The 20,316-nt window shown below is 31.5% G+C and overlaps 1 protein-coding gene across 2 annotated transcripts in view; it reads right to left on the minus strand.

The window, feature by feature from the left end:
* The window catches only part of LOC123268274 (intraflagellar transport protein 140 homolog), a 63,727-nt gene that overhangs the window by 40,026 nt on the left and 3,385 nt on the right, over positions 1–20,316 (minus strand). The window contains exons 2-4 of one of the 2 annotated variants that reach the window (XM_044733222.1): positions 19,428–19,704; positions 18,457–19,358; positions 17,607–18,027 (exon numbers count right to left, since the gene is read on the minus strand). In XM_044733222.1, the coding sequence (XP_044589157.1) occupies positions 18,024–18,027; positions 18,457–19,358; positions 19,428–19,704 (1,183 nt within the window). In that variant the 3' untranslated portion in view covers positions 17,607–18,023. Of the gene's footprint in view, positions 1–17,606; positions 18,028–18,456; positions 19,359–19,427; positions 19,705–20,316 lie in introns of those variants that run through there. The other variant, XM_044733221.1, reaches the window with a different exon arrangement.

Below are 20,316 nucleotides of genomic sequence, written 5' to 3' on the forward strand. Positions count from 1 at the left end.
TTTTAATGTTTAATTATTTGTTATTATTTTGCATTTGTAATATCGTGGATATTTTATAATTTTGCAGGTGATTTAAAGAATCTTATTCAGTCAGTATGTCCAGATTCGGAATTAGGTAACCAAATAAAATTTGGAAGAACCAAAGCACATGCTATTGTGACAAATGTTACGGGGAAAGTCTCTTATGAAAAACTTTTGAATCAATTGCAGAATGAAAAGTTTTCTTTAATAGCTGATGAGAGTACAGACCGATCAACTACTAAACACATGGCTCTTGTTGTACGAACTGCGATCAATTTTAAGATTGAAGATCATTTTTTATGCTTATTACCAGTATCAGACTGTACTGCTGTTGTTTTACATCACACTTGCAAAGAATTTTTTGAAAAAGAAAACATTCCTTACAAGCAAAATATGATTGGTTTTGCGTGTGATGGGGCGAATAACATGTCTAGAGAATATCTTTCTTTAGCTGCGTTGTTTGCCAAGGATATACCTAATTTATTTATAATGAAGTGTATTTGCCATTCTTTTCACTTGTGTGCTTCTTATGCATGTAAACAACTGCCACGAGGAGTAGAAGATTTTGCAAGAGATGTATACAGCTACGTAAAAAATAGCCCTAAACGACTTAACGACTATCAAGATTTCCAGAAATACTTGAATATCAAACCGAATAAACTATTACATCCTTCACAGACAAGATGGCTTTCTTTACTTCCTGTTGTGGAGAGGCTCATATATCAATTACCTGCATTGACTTTATATTTTCAAAGTGCTGTTCTGGTTGATAGATTACTTGCTGCTAACTCGATTTTAGAAAAATGTATGGCCCCTTCAACTATACTGTACTTACAATTTCTGAAATTTGCATTACCTTATTTTCACGATCTTAATAAGGAAATGCAGTCCGAAAGTCCAAAATTATTTATTTTGTATGAAAAAGTTTTCGCAACCTACAAAACAATTTTGGAATGTTTTATTAAACCAGAATGTATGGAGTTGTCTGCTACAGAAAAAGAAGTCAGTATAAATCATACAGAAAGGTTGGAACTTAAAATTTTGAATGTAAATTATGATTCGAAAGTTAATCATTTACCTGCTGACCAAGTATACCTAGGAGGTGATGTTTTAGCGTTATTATCTCAAGAAGAATTTGTTCATGACATGGAGGAAGACGAAGTAAAAAATTTCATCCAAAAATGTGTCGCTTTTTATACGATGAGTGTTAAGCAAATAAGAGATCGGTTTCCGTTTAAAGACTTACAACGACAACGACTAAAAAATTTATCATTTTTAAATCCTCAATGCTTAATTGAGCGACGATCTGTATCTACGATTGCTCATTTAAAAACATTGTTCCCAGGTAAATATCATTGTTATAAAATATAAAAACATAATTGATAGCAACGGTCATTATTTTTTCAGATTTATGCCCTTCGAATTTAACTGAATTGGATCGAGAGTGGAGATTGATGAGAAATTTCACTTTTCCTTTTACTTCTGAAGAAAATGTCAAAGTTGAAGACTTTTGGCATCATGTTTCGGAAATTAGAAATGGCGATCGCACACAAATGTTCCCTTTGTTGAGTCTATTCGTCAGAAAACTTCTTGTACTTCCGCATAGTAGTGCTAATGTCGAAAGATTGTTTTCTGCAGTCAATTTATTGAAAACCTCTAGCCGAAATAAACTGTCAACGGACACTCTTCAGGGATTTTTACATACGAAACGATTCATCAATGAAAGCTCTGAACAACCTATACCTACGCATGATCATTATAGATTATTTAATCAAAATATGTATTCTTTTAAAGAATAGAATATTATAAAACGTATAATTTATGTTTAAATATAAGATAAAAAAAATATTTTACTGTTATGTATAACAAAAGTTAAAATACTTTTTTTTTAATAAAAAAAAATTTTTAACAGAAAATTGCATTTCAGTTTCCGGCCCTCATTGTCAAGTAAATTATGTTACATTGATCTCTTCAATCCATAATATGCTTTGATTTTTTTATGAATATTGTCCATTTTTTAGTTAATATTTATCACATCTTAGGGTAAGATTTTATATAAAACTCGAAATTATAGTTGGTAGATCTAGATATTTATCACATCTTAGGGTAAGATTTTATATAAAACTCGAAATTATAGTTGGTAGATCTACCTACTTTTCGGATTGAAGATGGTTGGAAACTACCAACTTTTGAAATTGTATCTACCTACTCGATAAAATTCGAGTTGGTAACACTGCTTCGAGCGTCCAACTCTTAGGATCTCCAAAGGTCAAGGGGCAAATTATTATCTAGACGGAGCGAGTTGTATTAGCGAAGACGGGGTCGGCTCAGTTAGTTATAGTTTAGTTTAGTTAGTTTTGGTCTGCGAGCTAACTGGTTAGCATCCTAGAATCTGTTCAGTTGTGTGTTAATCAGGCTATGGCGAAGGCCAGGCCATTAATTAATTCATTCTATTTCTGGGGATTGTTCATGGAGAGCCTACCCACCGAGGAAGAACTAATTTCACGGAACCGCGACGTAAGCCGTATTATCATCGTTTAAATTGTTTATTGGGGTTTGATTGTTATTAAATTCATTAATTAAATTGGTTAAATCATTTTATTAATTAAAATAGATTCATTACGTAAATTCAAAGGAGGAGTAGTTCCTAGGAGTTCCTTGTGAACCTTCTCCTTGTTTCAATTTAATTAAATAGTTAATTGTCGAGTCATTGGAAATAAAGTTGTTTATTGTTATATTTCTGTGCCAATAATTTCTAACAACCGAGCCTCTTCCTCATCACTTAGTAGTAATTAGTTAAATTAATTTTATTCTGTGACCGAATCAAGTTTTGGATAACCCACTCCCTGAGTGTGAGCTGGCAGAAGTAACTCGGTTCCAGGAGGCCGAATTCAGCATCGATAAATTCTCCTGGTGGCGTCCAGACCATCTCTGGCGCGAAATAGTTTACTTTGGGTAGGGGGTCACAAAACCTGCCAAGGTGTGACTGTTTTAACTTTGTGATGTGAATATGCGTACAAATTAAGGCGGTACTACTTAGTGATCTCGAGAACGAAATTTGAAATATAATTGAAGCTTATTTAAAGAACTTCCAGATTCAATTTACAGAGATTCAATAAGTTATCCCATTCAAAAGTTATTCGAGTAAGAAAGTGAAGAAAAATGAATTTTTAAGATTTTGAAATCCTCGCATTTCCAAATTACTTGACCGATTAAGCTCATTTTCGAACTTGATTTCGGTATCTATCTGTAGAATAAGTATGTTGAGTTTGGTAAAGATCCATTCTAAATTGGCAACGCTGTAGTTATATATCGCTACGCTCGTCCGGATAAATAACTCGGTCTTGATAATAATGCGCCCATAGCCTCAAACTTGTGACGTCACTTCAAGTCGTCAAAATCCCTCCCTTTGCGCATATGTATCGAAAATAACTATTATTTATCTATACATGGTAAACTCGAGTGACATCTACTATTACACAAAACGTTAGATTTTTTGCATGCACACCTTTTTGATCTGTGATGAAACATACAATGTTCTAGGGATCACTTGGGCCACGATCGACTTTTGGTTCTGCAAGAAGTATGCAGTCACCAATTTTATACACTTATGAAAAAATTAACTTGACTCAATAGCCAAAATCTTGAACCAAGAATACCATTTTGATGAAAATGATTTTATTGAGTCAAGAGAATAACTTTTTGAGTCAAGAAATTATTCTTGATTTAAGTAATTGTTCTTGACTCAAGAAAATCATTTTCTTCAAAATGGTATTCTTGGTTCAAGATTTTGGCTCTTAAGTCAAGTAAATTTTTTATCAGTGTACGTAGGGAGCTTTTTTTTAGTGGATGGAAGCATTTTCTCTGCTGCTGCGACCATTTTCACCGTGTAGTCAGAGCGCATGAAACTCTGAGTTGTTGAGCGCGGAATTTGACTTGATTTAATTAAGGTATTTATTTGCTTTACAAATATTTCACGATCGGCAAAACAGCTATTAGATATTTCATGAACTGTCTAAAAAATTTAGACATATCATGTAATTTTGGAACATTACACGATCTGTCTAAGGCCTAATTGCATTTCATGAATTGTCTAAAAATTTTAGCCACTTCGTGTAACTGATTGACCATTACACGATCTGGCTGCAGTTCATGAACTGTCTAGAAATGCTTAGACAGTTCACGAACTGTCTAATTTCACGATCTGTCTACGACATATACATGCATAAACTTTTGAACCATATGTATTTTCTGACTCAGCTCGTCGAGTTAAGGAGGTACGGGAGTTAAGTCGTAATAATGAGATCAATTTAAAATTTTTAAGATCGATAGAAATATATTTAATACGTGTTGCGTTAAAATTTCAGAGACCTAGAGTTGATAGTTTATTTATAAAACAAGATTCAAAACAGGTCATTTAACATTGTAATGACATACCAAATCTCACACCTACTCTTGTTTTAATAAATTTCATGATGAAAAAATAATGAGAAAGCTTCGAAAAACTCATTGTAAGAAAAAAAAAATTTTCAAAAATTATTGAAAAAATAAAATTAAGTTGAGGGTGCTTAGTTATAAAAATAATTGAGTTTGAAAAATCTAAATTTAAAAAAAATAGTCAGCCATAGCAAATGTGGGTTATGTTGACGGCAACGCCGTACATGGTGGGTCGCGCGGGAAATTTAAAGCTTCAATGAAATAGGTTAAAAGAAATATCAAATAGGTTAAGAAAAATATTATAAAATTGTTATTATTTATTATAAAACATAACATAATTAAATAATCAATATTTTAATTCTTTAATATTTTTATATTTTTAATAGCATTACTTGTAAACATAATACACACGTACCCATCAAAAACACGAATAGAGCAGTCAACGCATGCGCAACCGCGATAAAATTTATTGCGTTGCCAAACTTTTTAAAAAATATTTAAAATTAAAAAACTTATTATTTTATTCAAATTAAAAATAAATTATCAATTAATTGATAATAATATAGTTATTTAATGCATAAAAGATTATTCCGATAAGCTAAATTTCATTAAATCACTAGTAAAAACTTGTTAAGTTTTCTGAAGGTACAATCTCGAACAAAATTAATCCTTCTTAAGTCACGTACTATAGTATAGCTATATATATATATATATATATATATATATATATATATATATATATATATATATATATATATGCATTGTGAGATGAAACTCAGTGAACGGACTGTACGTCCTATACTTCCTTAAGTCGGAATATAGCAAAATTTTTCAAAATTTCCGTCATGAGGACCAATGCAATAGTTAGATTTCTATTAAATCTACTAATAAAATCCATTACAAATTATAGTTAATAAGTTAATCATTTTTTTATAGCTTAGTACAAAAAAAAGAAAACCTTAATCGGTCAATAATTGGTGCATTTACCCTAGTCAAATTAAGAATATTCTTTTAAATTTATAGAATTAGATGATAATCAAACTTTTTCAATAATCTAAGATTATTAAAAAGTTTCCGTGTGAATCTAATAGTTTAATATCAATATTATTACCATTAGGAATGTAATGTACTGCGTAGGTGTGTAATTAAAAAAAAGACTATTCAGCAGCCGAAATGGAAGTAGATTTCATAGTGAATCCAACAATTACTAGATCGTAAAAACGTCTACGTACTTCAAGTACATAGTAAAAATACTAAATTAGTGAACATCTTAAATAATCAATAAACATTACAATTTTAATCGCTGTATATTCCGAAATGACTAAAATAATCATTTTCAAAACGGATGCAAGAGTAAAATTACATCAAATAGACAGAAAGAGTAAGTGATTTTTGGCCTCCCGGGTAAAAAAGATTATATATAATTATATATGAAAAATGGCCCTATATAATTATATAGAATTAGATATAATTATATAGAATTATATAGAATTAGATATAATTATATAGAATTAGATATAATTATATATAATTATTTCTATAAAAATAAAAAAAAATTCGACGTGCGCGGGGATCGAACCGGGGACCTGACGCTTGAAAGGCTGACGCGCTACCTGTTTACCTACGAGACTTACTTGTAGAGCAGATTTTGAAATAACTACAAGTAATGCAAATCGTATACATAATCAATTTTTATAAGTTAACTTAATTAATACAGTTCCTATTATTTCATCCACAAAAAATACTATAGATTAATAAATTATTAATCATTAGAGTAGCAGACTGAGATAAAAAAAATTATATACAATTGTATATGATTCATATATAATTATAAATGAATTCCGTATAGTTGCACTGATAGAAGGATTTGTTTATATTTAATAAGCTTTATTAAATGTTAATAAATGATTTATGAGCTGTAATAGAATTCGGTATATTACAATAAACGTTATTATAATGTAATATAATCAATGCAAATAATTTATAAAGATGATTTTTGTTTATAAGCAATCTTTGTATCATATGACATTGCAAGTGAAACAAATTCACTCAACAAAATATTTATTAACTTTTAAGAAATATTTGTTAACTATTAATAAATACTTATTAACTATTAATAAACGTACTTTCCTCCCAAATAAATATTTATTGAATGTTAAAAAAAATTTATTAAAATTTAATAAATTAAATAATTGTCTTCAAACAAATTAAATTTCTAATAGTTAATAAATCCTTTTATCAGTTTATATACGAAATATATATAATTTTATATAATCATATATAATTTCATGTAATTGTATATAATAATGTTTGTAACTTTTGAACAATTCTATAGAATTATATAAAATTATATATGATTATATCTAATTATATATAATTACTGGCTGTTACCCGCCCGCTTCGCTGGGCACTTTATAGAATTGTATTTTGAGATCTAGACTTGAAATTCAATTGGAGTATTGTTCTGACTTGCACAGATTCAAAATTCTATCGGATTGGCCTGTACCTTTTATCCATGTCATAATTCTAACGAATATCCATTGTAACTTTCAATGTGCAATCACTATAACATTCCCGTGGCTTTCTCCAAAAATGAATAATCATTTTTGGATTTACGATTTTAATTTTTGATTTTACGAAATCTCTTAAAATGAATAGCCAAATTTCTTTTCCACATCTCAAGTGTTTAGAAAATGTTTTCATTTTAATCTGTTACATTCCCGCGATCCCGTAATAAGAACAATTCATTGGTTATGTGATCAGCAAAAATAAAATGTATGCAAAATACTTAGTCCGTTGACTATATAGCTACATGTAAAGTTAAATTTTAGAAACCTTACAATGACTTTTTCGCCGCTGCCAAGGAGACGATTGTGGTAAGAAAATATAATTATTAAAAAAGGAAAATATTTTAATCCATTGACCTTGGAGGCCATCCCTGTAATTACCTGTTTCTCTTAAGATTCTATCAAATTTTATATCTCTAGGAAATATATTTGAAGAATATGAATTTTTTGACAACTATCACTCCCGCACTCTTATGTTAGAGAGAAATTTCGTAAGATCTTATTCGAGATGATTTTTACACTAAAAATAAAATATTCCAAGAAAACTTCGAGTCCATAGAAACTTGTTTTGAAAAGAAAGATTTTCATTGTTAACGCCTCCGCAGTCCCTTTGGGGTTGGAATTTGATAAAATTCATTCTTAGCTGAACTTGACATGATACATGAAGACTCCCACCAAATTTGAAGTCTGTCGAAGTTACAGTTTGGAAATTAAAATTTTAGATTTTAACACCCACCCCCGCAATTCCTATCGGAAGTAAAATTTATTGAAATCCATTTTGAGATGATCTCTACAGGAGAAATAAAAGATTTCTACCAAATTTAGAGTTTTCAGAAGCTATATTATGGAAATGAACATTTTTTATTGTCAACACCCACTCCCGCGATCCTTATTGGAGGTGATTCGTTGTAAAATCCGTTCTTAGATCATTTCTATATCACATATAGAAGACTCCTATCAAATTTGAAGTCTATAGGAGCTATAGCTTTGAAATTAAAAATTTTAATTGTAAATACCCACCCCCGCAAACCCCTGTGGGGTGAGCTATCGTAAAATTCGTTCCTATATTATTTCTACATCTCTAACAGAAAATTCCTATCCAGTTTGGAGTCTATTGGAGCTATAGTTTGAAAACGGGAATTGTTTATTGTTAACGCCCCCGCAATCCTCTTTGGGGTAGGATATCGTAAAATTCGTTCATAAATTATTTTTACATGATGTACAGAAATTTCCTATAAAATTTGGAATCTGTAGGAGCTATAGCTTGAAAATTACAAATTTTCATTGTTAATACCCACCCTCGCAACCCTCTGTGGGGTGGGATATCATAAAATTCGTTCATAAATTATTTCTACATTACTTATAAAAAATTCCTACCAAATTTAGAGTCTGTAGGAGCTATAGCTTGAAAATTAAAAATTTTCATTATTAATACGCACCCCCGCAACCCTCTGTGGGGTGTAATATCGTAAAGTTCGTTCATAGATTATTTCTAGATCTCTTACAGAAGATTCTTACTAAATTTGGAGTCGATAGGAGCTATAGTTTAAAAATGGGAATTTTTGATTGTTAACGCCCCCGCAACCGCCTTTGTGGGTGGAATTTCGTTAAATCCGTTCTTAGCTGACTTCTACTCGGTAAAAAGAATATTCCTACCAAATTTCAAGTCTCTAGGTCTTATGGTTCCAGAGATATCGTGATGAGTGACTATATACGTAGAAATCTCATATATACATAGATGTGGGTGAGTGCATGGATGGATGCGTGGGTGGATGTGTGAGATTGCGTGGGTGGATGCGTGGGAGTACGTGGGTGGATGCGTGGGATGGTGTGGATGGAGAAGCATTGAAAGCGTAGAGTTGATGTTATACATTTTTCCGACTTCTTTATAAGCTAGAAAAAAAAAAGAATGACGAAAAAACGATCGTCTTTTGTTTTATTGATGGAAACAAAAAACAAATGACTACACACATAAATTAATTAAAAAAATGGGAATTTTCTATTGTTAACTTCCCCGCAAGACCCCTTGTGGGTGAAATTTCGTAAAATCCGTTCTTAGCTGACCTCTACTCGGCAAAAGGAATATTCCTACTAAATTTGAAGTCAATCGACCTAATAGTTTCTGAGATTTCGTGATGAGTGAGTTCAAAAATGGGATCTCCTATATATATAGATTTATTGGCACCAGATGTACAGCTTGTCTAACAAACTCTGATACATCTTTCGCTTAAATCTACTTTTCTTACACTAATTTTATAATTTATTATTTTATTTTAGTATTCCAACTTGATAGTTAATCTATATTTCAATCTATAACGCTAGTAAATACTTTCTTCGACTTTGGGTCGTTTCCTTAGTTCCAGTTTATCGCATATAGCAAATTCTTTTCAAATTTGGAGCTTATAGGAGCTACAGCTCGAAAATTTAAAATTTTAATTGTTAAAACCCACCCCCGCACCCCCCTGTGGGGAGGGATATCGTAAAATTCGTTCATAAATTATTTTTACATTACTTACAGAAAATTCATACAAAATTATGAGTCTGTCGGAGCTGGTGCTCAGAAATTTAAAATTTTCATTGTTAACGCCCACCCCCGCAATCCACATTGGGGGTAGGCTGTCATTAAATCCGCTCTTGAATCATTTCTACATCCCATAGAACAGATTCTTACCAAATTTGGAGTCTATAGGAGCTACAGCTCGGAAATTTAAAATTTTCATTGTTAAGACCCACCCCCGCACTCCTCTGTGGAGTGGGATATCGTAAAATTCGTTCATAAATTATTTTTACATCACTTACACAAAATTCATACAAAATTAGGAGTCTGTAGGAGCTAGAAGTCGGAAATTTTTAATTTTCATTTTTAACGTCCACCCCCGAAATCCATATTGGGAGTAGATTGTCGTAAAATCCGCTCTTAGATCATTTCTACATCACATATAGGAGATTCCTACCAAATTTGAAGTCGATAGGAGCTATAGTTTAAAAATGGGAATTTTTGATTGTTAACGCCCCCGCAACCGCCTTTGTGGGTGGAATTTCGTTAAATCAGTTCTTAGCTGACCTCTACTCGGCGAAAGGAATATTCCTACCAAATTTCAAGTCGCTACGCCTTATGGTCCAGAGATATCGTGATAAGTGACTATCTATATCTATAGAAAGTCTCCTATATATATATAGATATGAAATTATATATGATTATATATAATTACTAGCTGATACCCACCCGCTTCGCTGGGCATACAATAAAATTTTATGTTGTAACCTAGATGAAAAATATAAACAAAATGATTAATTTCAAAAAGATAATTAATATAAATTTTGAATTAGAGAAAAGTGATTGTTTATGATAACCGGTGTTAGCGAGTATTAAATATATGAGAAAAGTATTTTATTATTAATAATCAATCAATCAATGGGTCAGTTAGTCAGTAAATCTGTCATTAGACAGATTTCCGCATCACCCATGACGTACTGTGTAGTGAGATGCGTTCCCATTATAATAATGTTATCCTAAACATTTAGTCTAGACCGGATAGGTCAAATGGTAGAGTAGCCGACATGTCACCGGAAGGTTCTGGGTTCGAATCCCTGTCCGAGCTATCTGAATTTTTTCTCGCATATTCTGTAAACTCTTATTAAGAAGGTCCTTCCTATTTCTTTCTCAATCTCTTCCTCCTCCAATTATTCTGTTACGTGAATGTTGGAACGATTCACGTAATAATTATCCGTAACTCCTATTCTTTTCCGCTTCATAGTATTATTTAATTTTAAAAAATGTCAATAATTTTTTAATTTTGAAAAAATGTTAATAATAAAATACTGTTCTCATGTATTTAATACTCGCTAACACCGGTCATCACAAACAATCACTTTTCTCTAATTCAAAATTTATATTCATTATCTTTTGAAATTAACCATTTTGTTTATATTTTTCATCTAGGTTACACCATAAAAATTTATTGTATTCCTATCGAAGCGGGCGGGTATCAGCTAGTTATTAATAAATTCATAACAAATTAAGTGGTATTAAAAAATATATTTATTATTACTCATTTTATTAGAAATTATCTTAAATCGACCGTTTTTATAATAATTTAACGATATCGTTGTAAAATTTTAGAGAAGACGCATCAGACACAATTTACCATTTTAATTTTAATCATTAAAATCAGTATAATCATTTAACAATATCAACTTGATAATATTTATGTTTAATTTATCTGTGTTATGATATAATCGAGTTCATCCTTCATGATTATTCCAATACATATAAGTTATTTCAGTTATTAATGATTTAGCTATTCTTTCTTAAAAACGTATGATTATGAATTCCTACTGTCCCAACAGTCAATCGATAAAATTTAAAATCAATCATTTTGACAGTTATTATAGCAACGGTAACCATGATAACGGTAACCATGGTAACGGCAACCATGGTAACGGTAACCATGGCAACGGTAACCACGGCAACGGTAACCATAGCAACGGTAACCATGGCAACGATAACCATGACAATGGTAACCATGGCAAAGGTTGATTAGCGTGGGTGGTTGTAGGGGGGTTGAGTTCGATAATTTACGGGTGCCACTGATGGTTTCTTAGATTAGAGGGTCAAAATGATATTTCGCTCCCAAAAAAAGAGAGAGATATAGGGAAGGGGAAAGATTATAGGGCACGGGAGGGGAGGAGAAGAATGAGAGGGAGGGGAGGGGAGGGCATATGTGATGGTAGACGAAAAATTCATTTTGGCTAGGAATTGCGTAAAATCCGTTCTTAGTGAGCGTCTACATCACGAATGGAGTAACTATGCTAAATTTCAAGTCAATCGGGCGAATAGTTTCGGAGATCTCGTGATGAGTGAGTGGTATTTCGCTTATATATATATAGATTGAAAAAATGTTACATCTAATTATATATTATTATATATAATCATATATAATTATATGTAATTATATATAATGACATGTAATTGTATATGATTATATGTGATTATAAAAAAAATGCTGCATCTAACTATATATTATTATATATAATCATTAGGGCCGAGAATTTAGTTCTTTTAAAAGAGAGAGACAGAAGATAGGCGTAGCCAAGCGTTTTGATTGGTCGTAATAAATAAATTGTTTTTTGTTTATCGCTATTAAGTGGAGACAGCAGCTTGAATAAAAAATAAAATTTAGATTGCTAATCCAACATGAAAATATAAAAAATATGTCAAAAAAAACAGGTTAGTTTGCAGATGTGAAGGTGCTTGTAAACAAATACAAGTCTGTGCTGCTCAGATAAATAAAGAAGAGAATTTGAAACACCGTGTTGTAACTAAAATGTTTAATGAAATGAATTAAAAGTGAACAGTGACAAGCTGGCGATTTCGCTGGAGATCGCGTAAACGAATTGCTCCCAGTCTCACTGGTAATTTAGCTGGAGATCACGCTGACGATCTTTCTGGAGGTCTCGCTGGTGATCACGCTGACTGTATTTCTGAAGGTCTCGCTGGATATCACGCTGAGTCAGCGTGATCTCCAGCGAGACTCCCAGAAAAACCGTCAGCGTAATTACCAGCGAGACCTCCAGAAAGATCGTCAGCGTGATCTCCAGCGAGACCTCCAGAAAAATCATCAGCGTGATGGCCAGCGAGACTTCCAGAAATACCATCAGCGTGATTACCAGCGAGACCTCCAGAAAGATCGTCAGCGTGATTACCAGAGAGACCTCCAGAAAGATCGTCAGCGTGATCTCCAGCGAGACCTCCAGAAAGATCGTCAGCGTGATCTCCAGCGAGATCGTCAGCTCGATCTCCAGCGTGACTCCCAGAAAAACCGTTAGCGTAATCACCAGCGAGACCTCCAGAAAGATCGTCAGCGTGATTTCCAGCGAGATCGTCAGCGTGATCTCCTGTGAAACCTCTAGAGAGACCGTCAGCGTGATCTCCAGCGAGACCTTCAGAAATACAGTCAGCGTGATCACCAGCGAGACCTCCAGAAAGATCGTCAGCATGATCTCCAGCGAGATCGTCAGCGTGATCTCCAGCAAGACTCCCAGAAAAACCATCAGCGTAATCACCAGCGAGATCTCCAAAAAGATCGTCAGCGTGATTTCCAGCGAGACTTCCAAAAAGATCGTCAGCGTGATGGCCAGCGAGACTTCCAGAAAGACCATCAGCGTGATTACCAGCGAGACCTCCAGAAAGATCGTCAGCGTGATCACCAGCGAGATCGTCAGCGTGATCTCCAGCGAGACTCCCAGAAAAACCGTCAGCGTAATCACCAGCGAGACCTCCAGAAAGATCGTCAGCGTGATCTCCAGCGGGACTCTCAGAATGACTGTCAGCGTAATCTCCAGCGATACCATCACCGTGATCGCTAGCAAAATTACCACTGAGACTGGCAGCAATACCAATAGCACAACTTCTAGCGAAACGACCTCCAGCGAGACCATCAGCGTGATCTCCAGCGAGACCTCTAGAAAGACCGTCAGCGTGATCTCGAGCGAAACCGTCACTGTGATCGCTAGCAAAATTACCAGCGAGACCGGCAGCCATACCATTAGCACAACTCCCAGCAAAACGACCTCCAATGATACCGACAGCGAGACCTTTTGAAAAACTATTAGCGTGATCTCCAGCGAGACCGTCAGCAAGATTTCTAGCGTGACCTCCAGCGAGACCTTTAAAAAGACCGTCAGTGCGATCTCCAGCAAAATTACCAGTAAGACCGGGAGCAATTCCTTTACGCGATCTCTAGCGAAATCGCCAGCTTATCACTGTTCACTTTTATTCATTTCTTTAAACATTTTAGTTACAACACGGTGTTTCAAATTCTCTTTTTTATTTATCTGAGCAGCACAGACTTGTATTTGTTTACAAGCACCTTCACATCTGCAAACTAACCTGTTTTTTTTTTGACATATTTTTTATATTTTTATGTTGGATTAGCAATCTAAATTTTATTTTTTATTCAAGCTGCTGTCTTCACTTAATAGCGATAAACAAAAAACAATTTATTTATTACGACCAATTAGAACGCTTGGCTACGCCTATCTTCTGTCTCTCTCTTTTAAAAAAACTAAATTCTCGGCCCTAATAATCATATATAATTATATGCAATTATATATAATTATACGTAATTGTATATGATTATTAGGGTAGGCCAAAAAAAACTTTCAATTTTTTTTTCTTTAGCTACCGCGAAAATATCGTCCAAATGATGACGAAAAAAAAATCTGGTAGAGTTTGAGCTCTTAATATCAATATCTAGAAGTGTCACATGGTAATTTTTGATTTCCCATTTAAATAACACGGAAATTTTTTTTTTTTTTTTTTGAATTTCCATGTATCTTAACGAATTATTGTGTGGTAAAAATAAATAAATATTTTTTTAGGAAATTGAACGGCCTACAAAAAGGTCTGAAATAATTTTTCGCTAAGTCAACTCGGTTAAAAGTTATTCGCAGTTAAAGTTCAAATTAAAATAACATACGATGACTTTCACAATTTTTTGTACTTTTTAACAAAAAAATGGCTTAAAATCATAAAACAACATATTTTTCGTGATTTTTTTCGTTTTTACTTCCCAAAGTTATTGAGAAAAACTTATGTTATATGATAACCTACTCCCAATACGGATTGCGGGGGTGGGTGTTAACAATGAAAATTTTATATTTACTAGCTATAGTTCCTATAGACTTAATTTGGTAGTAGTCTTTTATTTGTTATGTAAAGATCATCTTAATACGGATTTCAATAAATTCTACTTCCAATAGGGATTGCGCGGGCGGGTGTTAGAATTTTTAATTTCAATTTCCAAACTGTAACTTCTATAAACTCTAAATTTGGTAGGAATCTTTGGGTGTAATCTTCCCTTGAAGTTCAGCTAAGAATGGATTTTATCAAATTTCAACTTCAATAGGGATTGCGAAGGCGTTAAAAATAAACAATTCTTATTTCCAAATAATAGTTTCTATGGACTCAAAATTTTGTAAGAATCTTTTATTTGTGTTGTAGAAACCATCTCGAACAAAATTTTATGAAATTCCTTCCCCCTACAGGAGTGCAGGCGTGTTGATTGTCAAAAAGTTTATATTCTTTAAATACAGCACATACACTGAAAAAAAAAAATTAACTTGATTCGAGAGAAAAATTCTTGAACCAAGAAAATAATTTTGAAGAGGGTAATTTTTTAGACTCAAGGCGAAAAATTTTTGAATCAGGTAAAATTTCCTTAAATCAAGAAAAATGTATTAGGTCAAGAATTTTTCTACTCAAATCAAGAAGATTAAGTTCTTCAAAATTATATATTTGATTCAAGAACATATTTTTTCTGTGTACAGAAATAAAATTTGATAGAACCTCAAGAGAAACAGGAAATTCCAGAAATAGCCTCCAGGGTCAATCGATTTGAATATTTCTTTTTCTTAATAATTAGATATCAGCTAAAAACAAATTTCGCGATAATTGACTTCATATGCTGACTGTGTCAGAGAGATATATAGAATTGAAAAAATGTTGTTGTTTATAAACTAGAACTTTTTGAGATATGAAATTTAGGACAAGTCTATTGGGTTTCAATAAAATTTTCTAAAAATTTCCTTACAAAAATCGTCTCTCTGGCAGCGGGGAAAGTCATTGTAAGGTTTTCAAAACTTAATATTAATGATAGTTATTCAGTCAACGAACTAAGAATTTTACATACATGCATGTAAATAACATGTTATGTTTAGTTATTTTTGCTGATCACATAACCGATAAATTGTTCTTATTGCGAGATCGCGGGTTTGTAATAGATGAAAATGAATGCATTTTCCAAACATTTGATATATAAAAAATTAATTTGGCTAATTATTTAAATAGAATTTGTAAAAAACATGTTAAATTTATTTTATATAAAAAATTGATGTCACTGAAAAAATTTTAAATAACAGAAAAATTCTTTGCATTTGAAGCTAGATAGATTTCAACTTCACTTATGAGACTTGCAATGACTTTAACTAAAACTTTTAATGCTCCATTTGGAATCTGTGCAAATCAAAGCAATACTCCAATTAAATTTCAAGTCTAGATTTAAAAATGCAATTCTACAAAGCGCTCAGCGAAGCAAGCGGGTAACAGCTAGTTAATAAATAATAGATATAGTCGCATCAAAAATCTTTACAGTACTTTCGACTACATTGAAATCAGTTTTCAACGCTTTTATTCGAATCGTGTGCTATATAACATAAGTTTTTCTCAATAAATTTGGGAAGTAAAAACGAGAAAAATCACGAAAAATATGTTGGTTTATGATTTTAAGCCGTTTTTTTGTTAAAAAGTATAAAAAATTGTGAGTCATCGTATATTATTTTAATTTGAACTTTAACTGCAAATAACTTTTAACCGAGTTGACTTAGCGAAAAATTATTTCAGACCTTTTTTGTAGGCCGTTTAATTTCCTACAAAAATATTTATTTATTTTTACCACACAATAATTCGTTGAGATAAATGGAAATTCCAAAAAAAAAAAAAAATTCCCGTGTTATTTAAATGGGAAATCAAAAATCACCATGTGAGACCTCTAGATATTGATATTAAGAGCTCAAACTCTACCAAAATTTTTTTTTCGTCATCTCAGACGATATTTTCGCGGTAGCTAAAGAAAAAAAAATTAAAAGTTTTTTTTGGCCGACCCTAATGATTATATATAATTATTAAAAAATACTGCATCCAATTATATATTATTATAAATAATTACATATAATCATATGTAATTATATGTAAGTAATATATAATTATATATAAGTAATATATAATAACATAAGTATATATAATTTTATATAAAATTTTTTACCCGGGCTAGACTGATAGTCAAGTATGCAAAATAATTTTTTGCTCAATTTAATGAGCTTTCAGATGCAATTTACAAAAATTTTACAAGTTATCACATTCACTAGTTATTTCGCACAGAAACAGTAAAAGTGCCAATTTTTGAGGATTTTGAAGAGTTCAAATTGCCGTCATTTCTGAACTATTCAATTTAGAAAAAAAAATAAAAATGCAAATTAAAAGCTTATTTACTAAGCTTTCAGATACAATTTACAGAAATGTAATATATATATATATATATATATATATATATATATATATATATATATATATATATATATATAACATATATATATATATATAATATATATATATATATATATATATATACTTTTATTATTTGCAAAAGTATTAATTTATGATATTGAGCTTTGATTGTCATTATTGTATGCTGCTGTGCCTTGAGTGATATTGAATGATATTAGTTTTGCTTAACTGTGCTATTACCAGGTTTTCTGGCAACTTGTCTCATATCTACCACGATTATAATTTATAATTTATAATTCACGTTATTATTTCATTATAATATGTTTATATTTTATTATTTTCAATTTATGTAATTACATGCTCTGTATTTTACACTGATTATAATGTATAATTATGATGGTCCTGAGGGAGCTAAGGCTCTAGGGTCAATAAAGTTTATTATCTATCTATCTATCTATATATATATATATATATATATATATATATATATATATATATATATATATATGTAAGACTCGAGGTTTATATTTTGTATACCACTCATATTTATTTATACATCTACAAGTAATAACCCGACAATGACTACGGAATGAGACATCTAATAAAAGCCAATATAATTAAGGGATGACAATGACTGGGGGACGTTGTACTAGGACCCATCGCGTGAGGTCCTCCTGAAGGGTGGCGTCGGAATGCCCCTAACAATCTCTCTCGTAGTCCTCTCAACCCTCGTTGAGTGGGGGCGAGTCTTGTCACGGGCTGGGGGTAAGACCTTACGTCACAGATCTCGGGCCTCACAATACTCGACAGCCGTCAGCCCCGGCAATAAGAATAGCGTTGCTTACATATATATATGAGATATATGTAAATATAGCAAAATTTTTCAAAAGTTTCGTCACGAAGACCAATACAATAAGTAGATTTCTATGAAATCAGCTAAAAAGAATATCATAAATTGGGATACGTAATCTGTCTTTAGGAACCTGTCGATAATTATCACTAAGAATTACTTTAAGATATAAATTTATGTTCATAAGTTAAAAAAATATAAGTCTACGTGATCTTTAGTTGCCTTGGTGTAAAAAAAAGTAACTTTCAAAATTTTTGACCTTCAATCTCAAAATAAATTTACAATCGTCACAATTGACATTACTTCGAAAACCGTTTTAATCGATGTAAGAGGATTCTCCCTGTTCTTTATGTCACTAGATCTAACGTGAGCGTGCCTGAATATCGCGTCTACATATATTTTCATGCTTATGATATATTCGACCAATCAAATTACAAATAAATTGGTTTCACATACATTTCATCTCTATTTTATCAGGAAAGATAATGAAAAATGTTTTATGGAATATTACTTACTTTTTAATGTCCAAAAACCGTTTTATTATCATTATTTTTTTATTGACCGCATCAACAACCTGCTTATGTAACATCGGATCTTTCGGTGAAATTACTTGCGACACACATTTAATTGCTTGATTGAATGCATCTATTGCTTTTTCATAGTTTTGAAATTCATCAATCTCAACTTGAGCACATGCAATGTAAAAGTTAGACAGTAAATCCATTGTTTTAGCTTTTGAATAAAAATTAATAATACTTTTAAGAATATTTGGCTGGTTCTGCCAGTCTAATGATTGTAAATAATTTCCAGCCATAATATAGATATCTCGCTGTCTTGAAACTTGTGCAAAAAAACAAATTTTTTCAGTATCTCCAGACTTTAAAAGAGCTTTCATTGCTTTGAGTTTATTTCCAGCTTGAGTAAATTTTTTAGTTGCTAAATGATAATTTCCTTGCTCAAATGCTATTTCCCCGACTTTTTCCAAAGTTAAAATTCGTATACGTTCACTCTCTATATCATTATTCGCTTTGCCAATTGTTATCTCTTCGGCTAGATCTTCAGTTAGTGGAACGTTATATTTCTGAATCAAATTTAATACTTCTACGAATTTTTTACTTTTAGCTAATAATTGTATGGCTTTATCAATTCTATTATTTTTTTCGAAAAAATTTGCACATTTTATAATAAATGTTGGATCAGTGTCAGAATTTAAATCAGAAGTAATTGAATGTAAAATATCGTATTGTTGTGTATTAAAAGCTAGAGCGAGGGCTTTTGGAAAGATGCACGACTGATGATATAATAATATTGCCTTATCTGGTTGGTCATTATCTTCATAATATTTTGCTATGTCAATCTTTAACTGTCTAGGAGCTAAAACTGATAGAGGCCAAAGTTCCTCAATCATTCGATTTTCCTTTAAAAAAAAAAAAAAAAAAAAATCTCAATTAAAATTGAAATTCATTGGTTTTTTTAAAAACTGTACCTTACAAATCCGAACTGCATTAGAATATGCTTTTGATACTGTATAAAAATGGACTGCTTGAGTAATATTATTGACTGATTCATAAAATGCCGCTAAATGATATGCAGAAGCGGCATGGTTTGTTTTCATTACCAAATTACAAGCTTCTTCATCACGACCAAGAAAACAAAGTATTCTAGTTGCAGCTAACGTATTTTTTTCATTTTCGTAAAGACGTAATGCACATTCAATCTCCCCTGTAGACTCAATATATTGAGCATACCAGTTTTTTATATCCCTATTGATAAAAAATCAAATAAAAATGTGCCTACATATTTAAAAATAACTATATTCATCAATTAAAAAAGCTCTAATAAATTCACTCTGCATGGATACAAAAAATTTATCATATCACACAGAGTGGATTTAATAATAGTTTATTTGCCCTCGTGGTTTTTGAAATACCGTAAATTTTCGGTATTAATGCGTTTACCATAAATTTACCGTTATAATTCTGAAATAATACGGTATTTCTGTGGTTGTTTTGGCTAGTTTTTTTACTATAGTTATACAGCATTTCTATCGTACTTTTACTACAAAGTTCAGAAATAATACGATAAAATTACCGTAAAACTTTAGAACTTTTACAGTAAAAAATCTATGTATTAACTATAATATTACTATAATTTTACAATAATAAAATCGTATTTCTACGGTAAAAATACCAAAGATATACTGCAATTTTGCCGCGTTTATACTGATATAATTAAAGATATATAATTAAAGATATATGATGATGATGATGATGATGATAGAGAAATTAATTTATCAACCTCTTAAAAATTATTCGTGATAATTTATAATATTATAAAAAAAAAAATTTAAGCTATTAAAAAATAGTAGTAAAGCA

The sequence above is a fragment of the Cotesia glomerata genome, linkage group LG7 (assembly GCF_020080835.1).
Source record: "Cotesia glomerata isolate CgM1 linkage group LG7, MPM_Cglom_v2.3, whole genome shotgun sequence".
Lineage (NCBI taxonomy): Eukaryota > Metazoa > Arthropoda > Insecta > Hymenoptera > Braconidae > Cotesia > Cotesia glomerata.